This window comes from Crocodylus siamensis, chromosome 12 (genome assembly GCF_052110815.1).
Source record: "Crocodylus siamensis isolate JL-2025a chromosome 12, ASM5211081v1, whole genome shotgun sequence".
In the NCBI taxonomy this organism is placed as follows: Eukaryota; Metazoa; Chordata; order Crocodylia; family Crocodylidae; genus Crocodylus; species Crocodylus siamensis.
In genome coordinates, this window is record NC_143406.1 from 37632737 (window position 1) to 37650588 (window position 17852).

At 44.4% G+C, this 17852-nt stretch overlaps 2 protein-coding genes across 8 annotated transcripts in view; both read left to right on the forward strand.

Annotated features, from left to right (window-relative positions):
• The window catches only part of MOSMO (modulator of smoothened), a 48406-nt gene extending 40025 nt beyond the window's left edge, over nucleotides 1–8381 (forward strand). For 2 of the 3 annotated variants that reach the window (XM_090024122.1, XM_090024124.1), the window contains 2 exons: nucleotides 3961–4053; nucleotides 4466–8381. In XM_090024122.1, coding sequence (XP_089880248.1) covers nucleotides 3961–4053; nucleotides 4466–4650 — 278 coding nt within the window. In that variant the 3' untranslated portion in view covers nucleotides 4651–8381. The remainder of the gene's footprint in view (nucleotides 1–3960; nucleotides 4054–4465) is intronic. The other variant, XM_090024123.1, reaches the window with a different exon arrangement.
• A 169-nt stretch (nucleotides 8382–8550) lies between these two features.
• The window catches only part of VWA3A (von Willebrand factor A domain containing 3A), a 64104-nt gene continuing 54802 nt past the window's right edge, over nucleotides 8551–17852 (forward strand). For 4 of the 5 annotated variants that reach the window (XM_090023604.1, XM_090023603.1, XM_090023606.1 and 1 more), the window contains exons 1-5: nucleotides 8553–9012; nucleotides 9368–9459; nucleotides 9721–9847; nucleotides 17238–17362; nucleotides 17438–17512. In XM_090023604.1, the coding sequence (XP_089879730.1) occupies nucleotides 9395–9459; nucleotides 9721–9847; nucleotides 17238–17362; nucleotides 17438–17512 (392 nt within the window). In that variant the 5' untranslated portion in view covers nucleotides 8553–9012; nucleotides 9368–9394. Of the gene's footprint in view, nucleotides 9013–9367; nucleotides 9460–9720; nucleotides 9848–17237; nucleotides 17363–17437; nucleotides 17513–17852 lie in introns of all 5 variants that reach the window. The other variant, XM_090023607.1, reaches the window with a different exon arrangement.

Consider the following 17852-nt stretch of genomic DNA (forward strand, 5'->3'; position numbering starts at 1 on the left):
CATTATCTATTACTAATTATGCACTATTAAACATTGTTGCCTGGGCCATTTTAAAAATAAAACTTTTTTCCATGATGATACAGATTTATTTAAACATATCTAAGAATCTTTTCTATAGCTAGCCCAGTTATGGATTTTTTTACCATTAAAATAGGAAATTTGATTCGTCAGCAAAAAACAAGAACAAAACTTATCATGTGGGATAATACTGCTCTATAGAAGTGTGAATTAAAGCACCTTAATAAACGATATAGCATTCAAATACATTCAGATTCACTTCATAAAACAAATTAATCAGCTGCATCTCAAAGTAACAGTTTGCTAGCTAGGCAGTCTGTAGACTTTTAATTTGGGATCTATTTAAATTGTACCGGAAGTGCACTGCACAGCAACTCCTTTTAATCTTGCTCTTTTTTCCCTGCCACTGAGAGGCTCCACCATTCGTCTCCTGCTCCTGATCGACCAAGAGGCAAAAACCATGATTTTAAATACCCCATGGGTTTTGTTTTGTTTTTTTGTTTCCTGACTGATCAGCAGCAAATGGCAGGGGCCCTTTTGGCCAATCAGCAGTCGGAGGCAAAAAACACAGTTTTAAACATGCCATAGCTTTTGCTTTCCAGCTGATCAGAAGCAAGCAGCAGGGCTGCTGGGGCCCCTTTGCCAATCAGCAGCCAGGGAACACATGGAAGAAAGCAAGATTAAAGAAGCTTCTGCGCAGTGTATTTCTGAAGTGGTTTAGGTGGATCCTTTCTTAATCAGTCTCTTGTCTTCTACTAGAGCTGCTACATTAAAAAGGAGGTACAGGCTCCCTCTAGTGGCTTATTTGGCTCTGAATGATTCAGTTAAATGTTGTTCCCTTAAATCTGAAGGTCTAATCTAATTTTGGCTTGACCAAGGTAGATGCTCTGCATATCTGCTAATCCATGAAAACAGCTGCTGTGGTAGGGTGTGCACAGTTTTTTGAAAAAAAAACTGTTTGGTTGATAGCTTGAAGTTATTGGATTCATTGCACATGAAGCCTAAATCCAGAGTTTAAAAGTCTTCTTTATAAAACCACTAATGAATTTTTCTCCCAAAGCTGAGCCCTGCATTGTACCATTCGTAAGTTGTTGGGGTTTTTTTGGTTTGGTTTTTTTGTTTGGTTTTTTTATGAAGAATTACTTGAGGTCTTAAGGGATGTAAAAAACTGTCTAACGCTGGTAAGCATGAGGTTTGTTGAGCTTTTTTTTTTTTAAGTGTATATATGCAAAGTAACACATGAGGAAAGAATCTGAACATTTGAGAGTTTTTGTAAATGCATTTAACTAGGCATATTTTAAAATATAAATACAACATTATTCAGGTTTGTGTGAGCTCTGTTCATGAGTGGTACTAGAAAGGTCCAGTTGTCGGCAATATGGGACTGGAGGAACTGCTAACATTTTGTCTCTGGAGGTAACAGTAGCTGGAATCCATACATGTTTTTCATAAGTTGGGAAGGTAAAGTAGGGAGTAGAGCCTCCCTGGAGCTGCTGGTCTTTCTATCAGCTCTCAGTGCAGTGAGGTGCTTGTATTAATGACCATTATTCAGGTAAGGGCAGAACTGTACTTTGAGGTTGGTTAGAATTTAAAATGGAACAGAGGGAGGGAAGAAGTGTGCGTGTAAGTAATACATGGGGGGTTTTGGATAGGGAAATGGGTTTAATTGCTGGGTAAATAGATGTTAGATACAATTTTAAAAGCTGTTTTATAATGAGTATATTGGACATGTAGTTTAATTTTGTGGAACTAAAGAAAGTATTAAAAAACACCTAATAGATTATTTGTATGACTTCACCCGCTGAAATTCTGCAGCTGTCCACTAGTATTTTTCATCTACTAGTACATTCTTAAACACAGCAGTGAACAGTCAATAGCTAATCTTTTTTACAACAAACTCCCCTGGCAGACATTAATTTAAACATGCAGTGATATCTGAGGAATATTATCCCAGATCCCCAAAACTGCAGATCCTGCCATGCCTTGCAGATGGTTGAGGAAGAACAAAGCATACAAGCCACAAATACAAATGACTACAAACCAGCTATAAAGATGTTCCACATTTAACAAGTAACATCTTTGTGTGTGGTTGGCCATTTTATCTTATGATAATTGCTTGCATGTGTGACATTACAATTTATTGCACAATTAACATGTTACATTTATCATGATTAACCTCTGCTAGGAGTCGAAGAGACGCATGTTACCTCATTGAATATCGTGTCTGAAAACCATTTTATGCAGATTCATATGTTCAGTATTAAGCAGGTTATTTATACTACATGAACTTATTTACAGAAACATGGAGGATGTCAGCAGATGCACAGACACGTCTGTGTCACTGGTTTGAACAGAGTACAAAATAGGGTTACTATACATCCAGGTTTTCCTGGACATGTCCTTTTTCTGGGTCCTCCAATCTCTGCTTGGGCCGTTTTTGAAATCTGAACAAATGTCTGGGATGTTGCTCTGCTTCGCTGGTACAGACCTGGGGAGGGCGATTGGAGGCAGGGGGTACCATGTGCAACTGCAGATGCACACGAACATGGCCAGCATGCAGCCAGGCAGGTTAGTGGAAGCAGTCTCTGCAGCTGGATGCAGGTAAGTCTATGGGGAGTGGGGGCTGGAGGGCCAGGGCTTGGGGGCTCTTGAGCCGGGAGGTGGAGAGGTTGGGTGTGTGAGGGGTAGCAGGTGACTGCTGCCACTGGGGAATGGTATCTAAACATGAGAGCTGCAGCAGGGCACAGGGGCAGGAGGAAGGTGCCTTGCCCCTCCAGCAGGGAAAGGGGGCGGAGGGGGCCCTTCAGGGGGGCAATGGGGTGTTGTGGCGTCAGGCTAGTGGCACCGGGGACTGGTGCCCATGCTCACAGGGACAGGGCACCTGGGGAAACACTGTGGCAGGGAGGGGGACAGGGGGTGTAGCCAGATTGCCTGGTGCAGCATGGGAGCCCTAGCCTGGACCCAGGGATGCTACAGCTGTCCCCTCCTTCCTCCAGCCTCTGCTGGGGCCGGACTCACTCTGCAGCCACTACATTTGAGCCTGGTCAGGATGGGGGCAGCTGGAGGCCCTCTCTGGCAGTGCTGGGGGGAACAGGGGCTGCGGGCTGGGAGTGAGGGGCACCAGCAGGGCTGTGAGGACTGTGAGTGGGGAGTGAGGGGCTGGGGGCTGTGGGTCAGGAGTGCAGGGTGCTGGCAGCGCTGGGGGCGAGGGTTGGGAGTGAAGGGCAGCAGCTTGGCCCAGTGCAGTGGGGGACTGGGTAGGGAGTGAGGGGCACTGACAGGACCAGGGGTCTGTGGGACAGGACTGAGGGGTAGCAGTAGGGATGGGGAGCTGCAGGTTTGGACTGAGAGTCACCTAGCATAGCCAAGGGGGGCAAGGGACTATGAATCAGTAGTTAGGGGCACTGTTAGGGCCAGGGGTCTTCAGGTCAGGAGTTAGGGAGAGCACCAGGGACAGAGGACTGCAGGCTGGGAGTGAGAGGCACCGACAGGACCCGGGGGTTGTGGGTTAGGAGTCTGGTGTCCCCCTAACAGACTCCTAACGGGTGTCCTCTTTTTTTGGAACTGGCAATATGGTAACCCTAACTAAAACACTTCAAAGGATGTTGGTCAATAGTAGAGCCTGAAAGAATGTGAAAAGTGTTATGAACTTTTTTAATTACTAATTTTATAGTGACTCTTTGTACGTGTCTTTCCACAAAGGAATATGTGTTCTTTACCGCATAAGTTATGCATATGAATTGACTTATTCAAGTGAAATAAAAATCGGGTTTTTGGTGCTTTGCATCTATGAAAGGTGAGCTTGGGCTCTTTTATAGAGAAGGTTAGATCTTAATCTGAAAGCTCTAAGGGAGTATCTTAACACTTGGGTTACGGTGGTATGTTTTAATTAACCTAAAGAAAAATATAATGACAAACAATGAGTGTGTTTTCTATTTTTAGCAAAGCATGTACTGAAAATATGCAAATCTATTGTGTGGAAGAATAGGAGAGGGCAACTACATTTGGGAAAAGACAACCCTTTGATAATGGAAAGTGAGTTTCTTCAGTGTTTGAATGTTAATTTACATTGACTTTGTGGGAAAATGATTGTCTAAAATTGAACGTACATAATCTATGATTAGATTCATGAATGGTGGAAGAAATGCATCTTTAAAACTCAGTCTTTCTGTAGTGGTGATTTTTTTTTTTTTTTAATGCTCTTCTCAATATGGTTTAAATGATCATCAAAGTGGAATTCTTTTTACCTTCCTCTAGAAGATTGAGCATGGTACATCCTTTGTGATTAGTTTCTTCCAGATGAACTTGTTTGGCATTGATTTACCTCAGTCCTTCCATAGTTAGTACAGAGCAAAATATTGATAGTTCACTCTTTTCTGTACTGCCCTATGAACTGAGGGAAAAAATTCAAGAAAATAGTAATTATTTTTATTTATTTATTTTTCAGTGATCCTATTCTGCATGGCAGCCCTAATATTTCCAATAGGATTTTACATCAATGAAGTTGGAGGTCAACCATATAAATTGCCCAACAATACAGTGGTTGGGTCTTCATATGTACTGTTTGTTTTATCCATTTTCTTTACAATAGTTGGACTTCTATTTGCTGGCAAAGTTTGTTTACCTGGCTGATGAATGTCTAAACTTCATGACTCTTATTTTGGAAGAGAGCAAGACATCAAAGTTGCATTCTCTGGAGGATGCCTAGATCAGACTATCAAATACTAACTGAAAAGAGGAATGCTTTGACTTGTTCTCACTATGCACTTTGGATAAAAAAGGAGAGCCTTTCCCATAACCAAATACAACGCTGACTAATCTCCTGAGCATATTAATGCAGTCAGGTCTGCACTGTGATAGGAACTAGTGAAGAAGAATGCTTTACACTGAGAAGCATATTGCCCCATGTTACTGTACCATACCTGTTTTTAATGTCTAACAAATTGAAAGTAAAAGTATTTATGAACTTTGTGGTAGACCAGAGGGTTGCAAAGGAATTCAAGTGAGGCTGGCCTCGCTGTTTAGGAGATTAGTGTTTTACATCTTCCTTCTGACGAGCAAAGCCTTTGGCACCAGAATGAATCCGTCTTGCATTACTGCACCAAGAAGCCAATAGATCAAAACATGTTCTCTAAAATGTATGTAAGAACAAAAATGACATCCCACCTACTCCCCTGGGCCCCAACGCCTCAACTGTAGAAAAACGCTAAGACATTTTAGGGGAAAATTTTTCCTTATATTTATATAAAATATATATATATTTTGCTGATGCAGTATACAGTGTGTGTGTGTATGCGCATATCTACAAGGATGTGGATATACACACAACAGTTCCTGGAAGAGAACTCAGAATGCTTTGCTAGCAAAACACTGTGGTGTGCAAAACTAGAACTCAATAGAAAAAAGCCATTTCTCTGAAGGCCACATAGCTGAGAGTCTTCAGTTTACCTCATTCTTTGTAGCAGCCCTTGATTTTAACAGTTTTTTGTAATAGGTACAAACAATCCCATGCCTTTCTAGGTGCAATTTTAAGTTAAGCTAAAATTCTTTGTATGGTAATTTATTTGTATATGAGAATAGAAGGTGAAATCATGTCATACCTTAAAACCCTAATTTTGGGAAACTGACACTATTCACTATTTAAATTATTAGCAACTGTTGTACAGGGAGTCTCTCCTTTTTCTTTTTCTTTCTTTCTTTCTTTCTCTCTTTCTTTCTCTCTTTCTTTACATTGAGTGCTTTAATTTATGTTCAAGCACAGCAATTTACCACAGGTGAATATTCCTGTAGAGCATATAAAATGCAGTGTTTAGGTCAAGCTATTAAAGACAATTCTCTAGTAAAGATGGATTAATTTATTTTCATTTGTGAAAATTAATGTAATCTATCTTTATCAAAATGAGTAACAAAATTGTGTTATTGTGTCTGTATGCCTTATTGTTGTTATCAGATGTGGATTTAAAAGTCATCTAAATTCAGAGAACATGCTCTCCCCTGAAATCGGTTTGTGTATTGTTTAAATATGAAAATCAAAAAACTTTGGATCCATGTGTCATGCTGCATCTGAATAGGCACTGATTTAGATCTGGCAGTCCTTATTCCTTTAAAAAACAAAGGCACCTCCATTTCCTCCCCCCCCCCCCCAAAAAAAACAAAACAAAACCAAAACAAAACCCCAAACAAACAAAACACTTCTGGTTGATGTCCCTTAATTTGCCTGCAGGATCAAGCCCTATTTCTAGGTCTTTGTAATTTTTATGTTTTTTGTGGGGAAATAGTGACACAAAAACAAGTGACATGAAAAGCAACATAACAGAGCGACAGTATTTGGTGTTAGTTACATTGTGGCAGCTATGCTTTTATAAGGCAAAAATGAATCTGAGTGCATTTTTCGCTGAGAGGTGGTGCTTTAGAAAATTACTTACGATTTATTTTGGTGTGGCCAGGATTGTAGGAGAACTATGTTGGATAAGCTCAAGTGTTAGAAATGGGACACCTCATGCAATTACCTTAACTATGTGCCATTTGAAATTTCTGTTTTCTTCGAAGCGTTTTAGTGAGGAAAAATTAATTGTGTATCATAATTTCTCATTGGCATTTTTGGATAAACATGTCTCTGGAGTGTTTGCTCTCTGATTTATTTTATTTCATTTCATTTTTTCAATCGGTCACTCACAGGCCAAAAGAAGCTATCACTGATAATGTGTAAATTTAAAGTAAAGCTATTTATATATGTATTTTTGAAAAAGCATCCAGTCACCTGCCTGTTTTTGATTTAGTTCCTAATTTTAGGTCCATATCCTACAAGTGAATGGGCATAGGCAACTGGAACTTTATTATCAATAAAAAGAAACCTCTCCGTAGATCCAATTGCAAGGCTTGTGCCTAAGTTTGCAGTGTTATTGCTGGTGTGCCCTGACATAAAGTGTTTCAATTTTTTAAAATTAAATTAAACTATGAGAAGCTTTCTTTTTTCAGAAATGACAGTTCTCTGTAAATAGTTCCATGATCTATTTTAACTGGAACCCAGGCATGGGGTGGAGAGTTTCTCAGCTGCTAAGAATTGTCCCTATGTTTACTTGTTATAATGACATTCTGTTATAAGATCGTTCATTTAGGCTTACAGTAAATACATTACGTTTTTAATAAAGAATAATTTTATCGTGGAGCATATCCAGTCCATGAATGGCTGGTTGGAATTATCCAGTCTGCCAGAGCTACAGCTATGAATCATTAAGAGACTGTAGATTCACCTAGCAGGATGTTTGTTTAAATGTTTTGGGAGGCATCCTTTTTTTTTTTTTTTTTTTTTTAAGTAAGAGTTAATTCATGCAAATGAAGAGACAGTTGTCAACAGTTGCTTTTAATAATGTCACTAAGTACTATATAGTACAGTATTAATTTATAGCAGAAAAGCATATCTTGTAAACTGTATATAAACACTGTTCTATGGTGCAATCATTTGTCAAACTTATGTCTGTTACTTTTTGTTTTTTAAAGTCGTGTGCATTCTCTTCATACCTAAGAGCATCACTGTAAAATCTGCTGAATACTATTTATAGGTTTTATTTGCACAAGGATTAGTTCTAAACTACAGGACGTTCATGTTGAACATGCCTAAACATCTGTAGACTTTCAAGTCCATTAAAAACAAACGTTTCCGTATGAGTCTTCTCCAAAGGTAATCCATATATCTATGTCGTTGAGTGTTTTATGTAAACTTCTTCTGACTCTGCCACCCTCTCCTACTACTATTTTGTTTTTTAACTGAAGGACAGCTCATTTTTATTATAGGTCCCTACGCCCCCTTCCTTGGTCTTCATCTGGTCACCAGAAAGGCTTGCTGTCACCACCTGATGCAATTTTATGTAAATACTTCTTGAGCTAACACGAGCAAGTCCCGTCGGTTTTGCCTGCAGGCGGCCGGACCCACCGGCAGGGCTGGGGGTTTTCATTTTGGTTTTCTGTTAGTCTCCCGCGGGGCCGAAGCGCCCCTTCCCTGCGCGCTGTCGCTGTCACTCCCGCAGGCAGCAGCGGAGCCCCCCCCCCCCCCGGGGTCGCCTCGGCCTGGCCCAGCGCTGCATCCGCCCCCCGGGGCGCCCCGCGCGTGCCCGCGCTGCTCCCGCAGCCGTGTCCGTCCCCCGCCCCGCGCTGCCTCTTCACGGGGAAGGACGGGGACAAATATGAAGGAAAAAGGGGGCTTCAACGAACCGCCCCACCTCCCTGCCCCCGGTTTGTTTTCTGATTGGTTCGTGACCGGTTTCCAGACAAACGTTACTGCGGACTGTACGCAATGAACACGATGTTCTTCACTTGTATTTTTGTTATTGAGCAAGTTTATCGAAATAAATTGTCTACTAAAGCGCCTGGTCCCCCGGCTCCGCTAATTGGGGGGGTGGGGGGGCCGCGGACCGTGCCACACGCAACCCGCCCTTTCCCTTCGCTCCGCGCGCCCGGCAGCGGACCCCGCCCCGACTGGACGCGCAGACCAGCGTCTCCCCCGCCCCCGAGACAATGGTTCCTTTCGTTTCTCCTGGCAACGCAGCGCCCGGCCCCGCCCCCGCCGCCTGTCTCCTGCCTCCCTCGGGCGCGCGGTGGGAAGGGGCTGTGGCGGCCGCCGCCTCTGAGGGCCGCAGCGGGGGGGAGCGCGGTCCCGGGACTGTCCCCGCAGAGTCCTCTCAGCTCAGCCCCGGCCGCAGCGCAGGGATTTCTGGCTGAGGCGGCCGGGCCCCTTGCCCCCAGCCTCGGGTGCTTGGCGCAGCGGCTGCCCCCGGGTATAAAGTAGCCGCATGCGGGTGAGTGGCGGCGGGGCTGCGGAGTCCTGGGTTTTGGGGGGCATCCTTTGAGGGTCCCTCTCTCTGGGCGAGCTGTCGGCCGCGCAGGATGGAGCGGGGTTAGACGAACTGGCCGCAGCCGGGCGGGTCCAGAGCGCCGCTGTCTCCCGAGCTTCCTTGCACCTGAACAGACCCCTCTGCTACAAAGCTTTTCTTCTCGGTGAGTTTACCTTGCTCCAGCACCCGGGCTGCTTCCTCTTCCAGCAGCCTGAGCTGCACCTTCGTGACTGGATACAGCCCCAACAAACGAAGAACTTGTTGCAAATAAATGCCTATGTAACAAAAATATTGGGGAATTATTCACACACACCTTCCCTCTTGTGATGTGGGTTGCGCTAGGGCATTATTTTTTTTAAACTTGGCTATATATATCCCCAGCAGTGCTACATCTGTGATTTCTATTTATCTGAATCGTGAGGCAATGATGCCTTGGATCAGTGATATCTTTTCTAATGCTTGTAAATGGCTGTCCCTGATTTACATTCTCTTCTTCGATGTGTCTGTTTCTTCTTTAGAAGGTTAAGTCTTTGGGCCTAAGCACCATGGATGTGCAGACCAGAAAAATGGCGCAGTTACTGGACAATGATATGTTCTTGGAAAAAGTGGGGTAAGGATATTGCAGAATCTTTAATGGGGAATTCTTAAATGAAAGACGCGCTTGTATGGAATTGTAAGTTTATATTTTTTTTCCTTAAATAGCATATATACTGTATTTGGGATGCTAAAAAAGGGTCCTTAGTTGTCAAATGTATGCAAGCCAAAATGTTTAGGTCTTATAAGTGACTAACATAACAACGGTGTTTTCAGTGTTCAGACAATTATTCAGTTGAGACAATTGGATTAAAAAACTTATCGACTTACTCTGTAGGGTAAGCGCGGGCTCTGATGGACTTTCAGAAAGAGGTCTTCCACCTGGGCAAAATGTTACAATAACAGATTTGGAGCTTGACAATGGATTGTTGGTTACACATGTCAACCAAACACAAGACCTGCTGGTAAGCAAATTTACCGAGTAAATACAGTAATTTTTAAAATGATGTATACCTGTTTTAATTATTTAGATGGGAATAAATTAAGAAAAAGGAAAGGAGACAGAGATGTTAAGATGCTTGTCGTTGCTAGTCTCAGTTACGGAGGCATCCCGCTCCTTTACCTATCTGATACCCTCAGCACCCTCCAAATTACACCAAAAACTGCTGTTAAAGTACTTGGCCCATCTTTCGATTGGGTCATGCCTTTCCCTCTCACCTCTGAATTGCTCCATTTGAGGTACAGACGGAAGTGACAATTTTTGCCTCATCTGGCCACAGAAAGCAGTTTATAGCTATGACCAAGCACAAGTGCATGGCTTCAGACAGCTTCAAAAAATGGCTGATCCGGTGAAAATCAGACCCCTCCTTTCATGAGAGATCAGATGAAGACATTTAAAAAAAATAGCGTCTTTTGTAACTTTTATCTGGGGAGCTACTAGCCTGTGGCTGTTTTCAGAATAGGAGGGGTAAAAGGGAGCAGAGGGAGTTCAGTCTGGGGGTTTTTTAGCCCCCTCAAGAGGGCTTCAGCATCAGCTGGGGAGCCCCAAGAATGAGCTCTGTCTGCTGCCTTTCCCCCCTCCCATTCTGAAAACAGCAGGCACTGGCAGAGAGCCTGGCCATTGCTATGGGAACTTGGCTACAGGCTCAGATTCCCCTCAGCCCTGGAACCAACAGTGAGCTTCTTTTTGGTCTGAGGTGTTGTAACTCAGAATGCTTTGCCGAACACATTCGGAGTTACATTTGGGAGCTGCACTTCTGTCTGCACCCTTGGTTCAGGCTTCGTGTCCAGGCTTTTAAGCCATATATAACTTTTTATCTGCTCTGGTCTAGTTCTGAATTGCCCCATGGGCAGAGTTGAGATTTTGTAAAGCGGGGTGTAGAGCAGTGACTGGCATTGCTGGGGTGGCTGTACCTTCACTTCCAACTTCCCCACTGTCTTTCACTGGGATGGGCAAACCATGCCATTGGAGGAGCAGCCTTCGACCTTTTTAAAGTACCTGAATCAGGTAAGAAACTTCCCTACTCTGCTCTTGGCATCCCCTCTCTTCCCTCCGTATTCAGCAGCCAGAGCTACTTCTGCCCTGCTTCAGCCAAGCTGCTCAGGGAGCCAGGCTCAGCTGGGGCAGCAGTGGCAGGCAGATTCTCCCTTGTGCCTGTTCTCGAGCTTGAGGGGAACACCTGGTGGGGATTGGACGGGAAGGAAGAACCCACTCACCATCACTGCTGCATTCCTGGGCTGAACTCAGCTCCCTGCAAAACCTAGGTAGAGTGGGGCAGGAACAGCTCAGGAGCAACCTCCACCCCTGGGCAGCTGAAGACAGAGGAAACAGTGGCAGTGGTGGGCTGGAGGTGGGGAGTGGAATGGGAGAGAAGGGATGGCATGCTGCTGAGAATGGAGGGGAGGACAGAAGGAGGTTTTTTACCTGGCTCAGAGACTTTAAAAAGACACTGGCTGCTGCTCCCATGACACGGTCTGAAAGGGGGTGTTTGACCATGCCACTGCACCCCCTTTGGATCTGCCCCTGAATTGTCCCCTTTAGTCCAGTACTTTGTCAGCGGTATCAGCCTTCCCTACTCATTTGTTAGTTATTTACTCAGATGTTTCTATGGCTTCCTCTATACTGGGCCTATGCATGGAACACCCTTGATTTGATTCACAATGCTTCTGCTCTGTCTGCATTCAAGGCCTTTGTAAAGACCCAATTCTAGTGTGGTGGTCACAGGGAAACTTACAGAATTTTTACTTGAAAGTAGAGGCAATCAGGGATTTTTTGGGTAAACTTTTTCACTGGAAAATGATACTTTGTTGAAATGAAAAATTCTAGTAGGAGCATCAGTTTTAACAAAACCTTTGGGAATTCTTCTCAGGTACAGGTTGGAAGTCTGATCTAAACATTAGAGATATACTGACCCCCATCTACAACCATGAGGCTTGGACTTGTCCATTTATTAAGGTCCTTGAATTTGGTTTTCTCACAATACAATTAAGCCCCTGCTGTAAGCAGGCAGAGCAGTGACCGGGACTCGTTTTTCCTATATCTCAAATGAGTACCCTACTACAGAGCTATAGATCTGGTGTTTCTGTGGCCAGTAAATGGCCAGTTCATTACTCAAAATTGAATAGCTCCAACAAAATAGGCTGAGAGAGATCCACTCTATAATAACAAATGGTGTTGTGAATCAGGCACTTCCTGGGAATGAAGGAAAGCCAAAATAAAATTCCTGCTCTGAAAAATTTCAGATTTCAGTTTTGTCCAGATGCAGAACAAGAAAAAACTGAAATCTCAAAAATTTTCATACAAGAGAACTTTTTCCCACCCAGCTCTATTTACAACTTCAATAAGCAGTTAGAAAATAACTTCAGTAAGCAGTTAAAAACTATCTATAACGTGATAGAATTAGAGATAGTGTAATCTAATATCCATGACATAATCCATCATGATTCATGACTGGTCTACTGTCTTTTTCTTAAAGAGAAACAAACGTGAAAAAGAGTGGAAAAACTTGAGCTTCTTTCTCATTCTATTAATAAGTTATTGTGGACCAGTATAATGAAGAGGGATGACAAAATAGTGACCAATTATTTTTTTGTGTGAATTGCTTATCAAAAGGAAATACCATATTTACTCAAATAGATAACCCTGATTATAAGACAACCCCCCTTCCGGTAATTAGATTCTATGTATGGAAAGTAGATAAATATGTTATCATTTTCTAGGTATAAAATTTAATTATTGGAAATTTGCCACGAATTTGTCCCCCCTCCCACTGCTACAGCAGGGAAAATAAATCTGGGGGGTCAGATAGCCCTGTTGCTCTCTCCTTCCCTGCAGCTTTTCCCTGGCAGCCCCTTCCCCCTCTCCTTACTGTCAGGTCTTGCTGTCCCTGAACACATGGAAGTGAGGAGCAAATTTGAAAACAATAACCTTGAAATGAAAAATGGCTGTAGTAATTTATATATAGTACCTGTGCACCTAGTTAATCTAGAATTGGTGTATTCTACCTTTTTTGAAACTACTGAAAGTTTTTTAATACAGGTACTACATAAACACACTTTAAAGTAGCACTTTTGTACCTATTTATATATAGTACAAACTTTTTTTTTTTGCCAAAATATATATTTCTGTATAAATAAATACCTATACCTCTATGGACCTGTCTTGTCACGGATATGGTTCACTTGACAACCCAAAACACACATCTACAGTTATTCCGACAGGCTATACTAACCTATTCTTGAGGTATGTTTCCAACAGCACTTTAGCCTTTTTGGCTAAGATCAAATGAACCATTTTTGGCACCAAGAGGAGCGTGCCAGGGCTGGGCTGGCTGTGGCCCTTGTGGTGCTGGCCTGGTATTGCAGTACTTCCAGGCCCAGTGCCAGTTTCCTGTGGAGGGAACATCTGCTCAGGTCCCTTCCGACCCTACAAACTCCCTATAAACTCCCCACGATCATCCTCCCTATTACAATAATCACACCATGCTCCCATACACCCACATGCCCGTCACCATCTTCTTGAACAATTACCATCATGTGAAACTGCCTCCATTTCCCACCACTCTCCCCTCTCCCACCCCCCCACAATCCCTCTCTACTTCCCTTCCTCCTCCTTAATCCACATCATCTTTGTCATCCCCTTCCTCCCCATCATCCTTATTGCTCACCCCCTCTTCGTCACTATCATTGTCCTCTTCCTCATTGTTGTTGTCATTTTCTCTGGGGGAGGATCTTGTTTCTGAACAATCTGTGCCAATCTTTTCTCTTCCATGCACCCTCCACCATCATCTCCCCATCATCTTCTTTTGTCTTCCTGTAGTATACCTTCAGCTCACTCACTCCCATTCTGACGCAGTCCAGGTTCCTGGTCTTCCACATGGGCATTCCTACCTAGAGCCCTTGCTGATTGGTCACGTGTCTAAACAGTACCTTTCTCTGGTCAGGGTCTTAACCCCAGTCACCATCACGAGGAGAATGACTACTCTCCTCCACACCTCCCTGGCATATAGGAAGTTCCAGAGGAGGTGGTTAATTGTTTCCTCCTTCTATCAGCAAGCTTGCCAGGGGCAGTTTCATGGGCCTCTCTGCCCCTGTCTGTGTCTCAGTGCTCACACAAGGAGTGCCCAGTGGGCTACCTGCCAGGTCAAGTCCCTGTGTTCCTTCTGCAGGTCCTTGTGGAAAATACATTCCCACACAACCTGGCAGTTGTTGCTAAGTAGTATGTCCATGGGTGACAGTCTGTTCCTTGCCCTAACCGCCTCCTGCATTTTACAATGTTTTTTCAGGGTCACTGGGTTCTTGTTGTGTAACTTGGACGTGTTCTGGAAGTTCTCCAAGATCCTGTAGAACAGGGGCAGACAAAATATGGCCTGCCAGGTCATTCTATCTAGCCCAGGGGGCCTCTCCACTACTGGCCCATGGCTGCCCCTCTGAAAGCCAGTGGGAGATGAGGGCTTTCAGAGATCACATGCCATTGGACCAAGCTGGCTCTGTTCTTCCACCTCTGAGGGGCTCCCAGCATACCTGGAAGCTGCGAGGATCCATGTGCAATCAGGCCGGGTAGGCTCTATGCCACCGTGTGCAGCTCCTGGTACTCCTTCCAGGAGCCACTACCATCGGGCCAGGCTGTGCTGGCTCTGTACCAGTACATGGGGCTCCCAGCAGTGCAGGCAGGCGCCACATGCCTTCCAGCCAGTCTGGGCTGGCTCCATGCCAGCGTGTGGAGTTCCCGGCACTACAGCTGGGAGCTGTGTACCTTGGGGCTGGGCCAGGCAGGCTCTGTGCCTCCACGTGGGGCTCCCCACTGGACTGCTAGAAGCCTCATGTGGAGCCATGGGGCTGGCCTAGCCCGGCTCAATGTCACAATTCCTGCCTGCAGTGCTGGGAGCCCCACATGTTGGCACAGAGCTAACATGGCTTGGGGCTAAGGCATGTGCCAGCAGGCTGACTAGGCTGGCTCTGTGCTGCCACATGCAGCTTCTAGGACTCAGCCAGAGCCACATGCTGCCAGGGTGCTCTGCCTGCCGCAAGTTCCCTGAGGGCCCGCCACCTGCTGCTGCTGCTGCCCGTGGTGGGGCATGTGGCAGGAGGCCCATACCCACATACAACCCTCCCACACAATCATTACCCCCCACCAGTCCCACACAAATCACCCACCCACCACCCCAACCATACCCCCCACACACAATATACAAGAGTAAGACTTTATTTTGATCTATTATGCAATCGCCTCTATATACACTTTGCAAGCACACATGCATCAGCACAAAAATATTTTTTGAAATAAACTATAGTATAGTAGGTGTTTGATTTTTAGTGTATAATTTTTTTTTTTGGTTCCGAGATGGCATATCCCCCTCCCAAAAGGAGTACTTGCAGTGGCAAAGGTCAAAGGTAAGGGACAGGACATCCAGTCCCAAGATGGCGATTGGGGTGTGGGATACCTTGAAGGTACTGAGGGCACTTTGCAGCCCTCAGTAGCTCACCAAAAGTCATTAAGTGGACCTCCACATGAAATAATTGCCCACCCCTACAGTCAATCCGCGGTGGCTCGAAGGGCAACAGGTGCAAGTTGGACAGTGTATACACCCCCAGTATTGCAGCAGGTGCCCTGCAAAGTTTCTCATGAAGCCAACCAATTTGGGTTCTGCTCTGGCTGTCAGTTTGCAGATCTGTTCATGTACTTGGCCGAGAGGAATAACAGGATGTCAGTCATTCCTTGTCCCCTGGTCCATTTTGTCTTATACATTGTGGCTCTTGCAACCTTCTTTCACCTAAGCCCCAGAAGAAGACACATGGCCTTCCACCCTTTGTTCTGAGGAAGGAAAGACCAGTACGGTGTACAGAAGCACCGGCAGCAACACTGCCCTCATGAGCTCTACACCACCCCCCCATTGACAGGCGGCTTGTGTTCTATAGTCCCAGTCTCTGTTTGACCTTGGCCTCAGTCTTCTGCCACGCTTTTTGATAGGTAGGTACCCTGCTTTGTCCAGGGCTAGGCAGGTGTTCTTGCCCACATTGAGCATGGCCCTTGCCACCTCTTTGTACACCTGGGAATGTTTCATAGTTTCATAGTTTGTAGGGTCGGAAGGGACCTGAGCAGATGTTCCCTCCACAGGAAACTGGCACTGGACCTGGAGGTACTGCAATACCAGGCCAGCACCACAAGGGCCACAGCCAGCCCAGCCCTGGCACGCTCCTCTTGGTGCCAAAAATGGTTCATTTGATCTTAGCGAAAAAGGCCAAAGTGCTGTTGGAAACATACCTCAAGAATAGGTTAGTATAGCCTGTTGGAATAAGATATGTGGTAGTGCCCATTAAGCACAGTCTCCTCACTGCCAACTCTTTTTAAAGTCATAGTGAACCACTACACTGAATACATTTTGACTTCCTCTTCACTCCAACAGCTGAGCTGCACCTTTCTTTCCCATTTACAATGACTCCTGTTTCTTCAGTCTTAAATGCCTGGCAAACATCATAAACAGGGTCCCAAATAGTTCACCCAGAATCCCTCTGTCACTCCCTCTCTCAGCCTGGCACATATGATGAGTGTGACCCCAACCTCCATAAAGAGGACCCAGCTCCTCCCTTTCCCTTTTATCCTCCCTAACCATTCTTGCATAGCTCAGCACTGGTCAGTATGTGTGTATTCTCCAGATACCCTTCCCCCATCACAAAGGATCCATGTGCTTATTAGCCCCGACTCATGACTGGAACTGGGTGTTCTTGTCATGAGTCCTGGGTTGCTCAAAAAAATGATATGCAGGTGAGGTGCACGAAATCTGGTCTGGCTTCATATTATGGAGGTTGGGGTCACACTCATCATATGTGCCAGGCTAAGAGAGGGAGTGACAGAGGGATTCTGGGTGAACTATTTGAGACCCTGTTTATCTGGCCCTTGTGGTGCTGGCCTGGTGTTGCAGCACCTCCAGGCCCAGTGCCAGTTTCCTGTGGAGGGAACACCTGCTGTTGGCTGCATTTAAACTAACTTCATAGTTGGTTTCCATTGCTGAGCACGTCCTGCTCTTGGTAGCAATTTAATGATAGACAGTGTATTTAGTGAGATTTCTTGTGTGCAATTGTAGGAAGGGCTTTTTTCCCCAATGTCTACCGGGGGAAAAACACTCCTGTTGTATTTGAGTAAATGTGGTAACACAATAACATTTGTCTCAAGTGCATAGGGTATGATACACTTTAGGCAGACTCCTGGTTACTGCAGCTAGATTTGTGTCAAATCAAAATGGTCTTCCATTTCTATCCCATACCAAATGCTATCACTTTGCTACTATCATATTTGAACAGCATATGCTGTTTCCTGTCAGCATCTTCAGTTGTTCTCTTGCTTTTAATTTACAGAAAGTGCAAAAAAATAAGGTTCACTCTAGCAAGATGCAAACCACAGAAGAATGGCTAAGGATTCATGGTTTAGAATCTATGCAATTAACATTAGAAGATCTCGTAAAGAAGGGCACTTTTGTCTTGTAAGTACAATGGTATGCTTTCTTTAATCAATTGTATCTGTTTACATTATTAATGGTAAATAATGGTTCTTCTAGGAATGCTGAAAATGCCACTGAACAGATAGAGTTTACGGCAGAGACAGTTGTAAATTTTGAATCCAAACTGTCTGAGTAAGTATAATACTATGTGCTACAGTTTTAAGATTTTACAGTAATCCGCAGGTTAAATATTTGTAAGTTTAGAATTGTTCACCTATGACAGCCCTGGAGTTGTGATAAATGAAACGTAAGCAGTAGCTGTGCATGCTTCTGTCATGATACTGTTGTAGCATATCTCAATCCCAACCTACCAACCCATGACATTTTAGGAGAGTTCTGTATTCAAGCATTACCCTTTTCCCTGAGAGCTATTAGGTTGCTGGAAGACACTGGAATGGTGATGAGGACAGTTGTCAAGTAGGACCTGAACTGAGAAGGTTTGATTCATTTCAGATAGGCCCCTGAAAATCAT